Genomic DNA, 4,730 nt, shown 5'->3' on the forward strand with positions numbered 1-4,730 from the left:
TTTAATGAAAGCAGCAGTGAACTAAACAGCCCTGCACCATTTGTCACATTCAACACTTGACTTTGGATTCCAATTACCTTGACAAAATGGCCTCATTTTGTGTCCCCAACCTGACAAATCTGACCATGCAATTTTTCCAGACACTCCAACACACCTCACTGCACTCATGGACTAAATATAAAACCCTTTTGGTTGGTTTCATATTGGATGTTCCATACCAACACAAAAATAATTCTTACCTAACACTCATTAAACAACTCAGCCTCATAAGTATATACTTTATTGAAAACCCTGAGGTGGGTCTGAATACACAATACATCATTGAGGACATATACCTGGGAACCTAAGCCATAAACCCACCATCTCATTAACCATCATATTAAGGACTTCTATGTCTCCCCCTCTTTCTATACAAGGAAAAAGAAATGGAGTTAACTGTGTTTTTAGACCCAAGAAAATGGATCATCTTTGGTTTTAGTCCTTTACTTTGAAATCTACAAGTTTTTGTCCCTATACTTCTTGAAATTCTCAAACTTAAGTCCCTAAAACCAACACTGTGGGGGACCAAAACTTATGATCTTAGAAGTTAGGGACTAAAACAAAACAAAAATGATCCATTCTTAAGGGTCTAAAAGTACCATTAATCCAAAAGATATGCTGCTAGCCCAGGCAAATCAAACTGATTCAAATATAAAAACATATTTCCTTTATGACAAAATCTGCATACAGAACCATACATTAAAATGAGGAGGCAGCCTCTTCCTGACTACCTCTACTACGGTGGTGTCGTTTTCCACGGTGGCGCCGGCCGTTGCCGAAGGTGATGGGATCAAACTTTCTAAGCCTTTCAGCTTCTTGGGGTTTGATGACACACTCTGGTGGAGGGACTTTGTATCTAACTGTATCATAGCAGTAAGAGTATGTCATGTGCTTCAACCTGAAGTTGCCCATTTTGGTTCTTTGTACTGGGGTGATGCCAAAAGGAACGCCCTCAGAATCTTGGTCACTACTGTCACACTTGGTCACATGCTCAATAGGATCAACTGCACAGCCATGCAGAACAAGGTCTGAGAACTCAGCAATATAGGGTGCATACTTGTAATTTACTCTATATTTGCCTCCATTGGTTGCCCAATCAGATGCATCCCATATGGTGGCATACAAAGTCATTGGCTTTGTGGGGAAATCTCCTCCCATTGATTCTGTTCTAATAACTTCCCTGATAGGAACATCATCCACGAAAAATCTGCATAAGGAAGAAAATGAATGGCATACACACAATTAACAAAGCCAGTAAACCAGAAATAGTTATCAAATTAAGTAAACAGTATGTGCACAGACAGTGGAAAGAATTTTTTACATAATCATCCGACAAAAACTTGTCTTGTATGGTAAACTTGTTGATCTTCATAATAACTACCTAAAAATATCATAGAGTACTAATGATGGTTTCTGTTTGATTGAGAATGTGATAAAACTAAACGTTATTAAATTTATCATTACAAGTAGCAACTAACAAGGAAAAACATAAAAGGAAATCCAGAATTATTTCTTACAATCTCCTGCATGCAAGGGGCACACAAGATCCAGTTGGTATGGTAGCTATAGTAACTAAGGAATGAATATTGATTACCAATTCATGAATTTAGTAGGTAGACAAAAATAGTTCTCCAACAACTAAAATTCATCTTTGTGGGTCACGCATCCCACCAAAATTTCATCATGTGGGTTCCTCTCCATAAGGATGCACACAACTTAAAAATTAGGCCTTTTCATATCTGGTTTTTATTCACTATCAGCAAATAATCAAAAGCATGAATTGTACATTGTAATCCCATTACAGGAAAAAACTGGTTTTGATGGGAAAAAAAACCGTGGATGTAGTAAACGGTAAAAGAAAACCAGAGAATCTTTTTAACAAACCCCTACCAATCCAGCCAAAAAAGCCCTCACACTACTCCATCAAAGCAAGGGGTTGCTGGAGTATAATTAGCAATAATTGGACACGTAAAGAGACTAGTTTTATCAAAACAAGGAAAATATAACAACCAAAGATGGCATGATGGATTCAAATAGATTGCATCATACACGATCTTAGAATCAGTCCAGAGAATACTGTACTGATGGAAATCCTCAGCAGGATCAAACCATAGGCCACATCTTTCCTCTCTACCAATGTTGGTACTTCCATTGCCATAAACATTGGTCTGAACCCTCCAGTCTTTGCCTCTAATGTTCCCCAAAAACTCAAAGTCTATCTCATCATGGTTCTTCTCGAACATGTCACCATTTGACATCTGCAGCAGAAAATGTGAGGAACAAATCACCCGTGCCCTTATTTTCCGGGGAAAAAAATGTTAAAAGAAGGGGAAGATCGAGACAAACAAACCAACTGGCGTTTTCATTTCAATAATACAAACAAACACTGAATTTTCCCTTCAAAACAGCTTGAAAACAGGAAAAACAAAACAATCTTTTTTGGCCCCATTAGTGACCTCATGAAAAAAATGAAACTGAAAGCAATCTGTTTGTTTTCTGTTTTAATATATTAATATTTCCCAACAAATAGCTTACAAACAAGCTTCAAAAAACTTTTATAGAAACTCCAGATACCTGGATGCATCATATTCACAAAGTAATAGCACTTAGTTAATTGAAATGAAAAAGTAAAAAAAAAAGGAAGAAAATCGATACGAATGATCAGAATTTTGATGGAGTTTCTAATTACGATGGACGATTGAATTTCTACAAAAAGGGTATGAAAGAATAACAAGAAAGATATCATTTTTATTTTATCATCATGCATTAGAACCCATTATTACTCACATAAAATGCAACCACAACTCCAGCTGTGTAATCAGAAGGCAACTTAATCGAGGCACTGAAGTAGCCATGAAGGTAAAGGTCATGAGACACAAACCCAGAACCTGAAATCACAATCCAGAAAAACGAAAACAAAAATAAAAAAACATGACAAAAATAGAAATACAAAAAGTGACCATGTAAGAAAAAACGAATGAAAGATGGAAAAAGACCTGTTCTTTCATCAAGAGAAAGGTGAACTGATTTTCCATCTCTATGGATGGCCAAATTATGGTCCCCAAACAAGGGGGTGTAGCCATCCTCAAAGGCTATGATGGGCAAGTTTGCAAGTGATCCAGATGAAGCAATCACAGCAAAAAAGAGCAGAGAAGAACACAAGAGGAACCACCCCATGTGACCACCTCCCATGTTTGTTTCCTTAATAATGTGTCAAAGGATTTCTTCTTCTGGCTACTTGTCTGCTGTTTCTCTGAGTGTGTAATATTATTATATTATATAGGGAGAAGGGAGAAGAGAGAAGAGAAGAGTCATGAAGAAGAAATAACAGAGATTAGAGAGAGAAAGAGAGAGTTAGAGAGGTTGGAATATAACGTTTTATTGACAGACTTGGGAGTTGGGAATGTGCTGTGAGTAACAGTTCTGTTCTTATGTAGACAATTTTTCTGTTCTTTTTCTTTTCTTCTTTTCAAAATTAGAAATTCTTTTTCTTTTTCTATAACATTTTTTCCTAAATTATTGTCACATGTAATACATTTAAATTGATCATAGGGATGTTTTTATTGTTTTTTAATATTATTTTTGGCATAAAGTAAAAAGCAAATTGAGTTTGTAAATGCTTGGAAATTGTTTAGGGTAAGCAACTGTTGTCCAAGTATTCTGTGTTATTTGGAGTTACTTAATTTCTTATAGTTTGTTCATGCAAGTAACTGTTATTTAAGAATACATAACAAGTATTATCAAGTACATATAGTTCCAAATATTGTTAAGTGTTTATATTTGGTGAAAATTGGATTCAAGATTCATATTGTTAAAACCTTTCATTAATGTTTATCACCCCAACAAAATCTTCATATTTAATAGATTATTTCTATTATTTTTCATCTCTTTATTTAGGAATGCTTCAAACATTTTTTTTCTCTTTTTTTTATTGTTATATTTACTGGTATCTCAATCAAATTTAAATTAAAAAATATAAAATTGTGAATGGAATAGAATTTCTTCTATTAAAACAAAAATAAATATAACTTACTCAGCATATGAAAATGCACAAATATAAAAAAGGGAGGAGAAAGATAAAGATGACTATAAGCAAAAGAAGAAACACAAAAATTAACAATAAAAAACATTATAAGTTTCCATTTGAAACAGCTAAAACAAATGTGACAAAAATTATTATATAATTCATTATACATATAAATATAATATAACATTTACAACATCATCTTCAATTTTAACGTGTTAGATTTCTCAACCTTTAAATAGATCTCTATATCCTAAAAAAATCGGTTTTAACTCTTAATTAAAATTATACACTACCCTAAACGATAATAAAATTTCAAATATTAGAGATTATTCTATATACTTTATTTATAAAACATCAAATAAAGTATTTTATTGGCACATTATACTAATGAATCATATTACATTGTGAAGTATCAAAGTTCATGATATGTATGTCTGGAGATTTTTATAGAGTATATTTGCTAAATTCGAAACATTATGGTATGAATAGATAATTCATACATTGATAAATACATTGATTTGTAGACTAATTATCATATAAAATCATGTGAATAATAATTTACAACTATTAATAAAAATCAGATGACAGATAATTCTTCAGAGACGTCCTTATAAAGACGTTAGAGATTATGTCTATATATTCATTAAAGTAGTTATTTTAAATA

At 33.1% G+C, this 4,730-nt stretch overlaps 1 protein-coding gene across 2 annotated transcripts; it reads right to left on the minus strand.

Annotated features, from left to right (window-relative positions):
• Positions 1-249: 249 nt before the first annotated feature.
• LOC124835935 (putative xyloglucan endotransglucosylase/hydrolase protein 27) lies at positions 250-3,443 on the minus strand. Of its 2 annotated transcripts, XM_088110789.1 has the most exons (4): positions 3,036-3,442; positions 2,827-2,927; positions 2,089-2,297; positions 250-1,246 (listed from the first exon to the last, which is right to left on the minus strand). In XM_088110789.1, exons 1-4 carry the CDS (start codon positions 3,229-3,231, stop codon positions 739-741), a joined length of 1,014 nt encoding a protein of 337 aa, XP_087966915.1. In that variant the 5' UTR covers positions 3,232-3,442; the 3' UTR covers positions 250-738. The 2 variants fall into 2 exon arrangements, with proteins under 2 accessions (XP_087966915.1, XP_087966914.1); XM_088110788.1 differs by having other exon boundaries at positions 2,827-3,443.
• Between the last annotated feature and the right edge of the window lie 1,287 nt (positions 3,444-4,730).

Source organism: Vigna umbellata, chromosome 3 (genome assembly GCF_029865625.1).
Source record: "Vigna umbellata cultivar VRB3 chromosome 3, Vumbellata_1.0, whole genome shotgun sequence".
Taxonomy (NCBI): Eukaryota; Viridiplantae; Streptophyta; class Magnoliopsida; order Fabales; family Fabaceae; genus Vigna; species Vigna umbellata.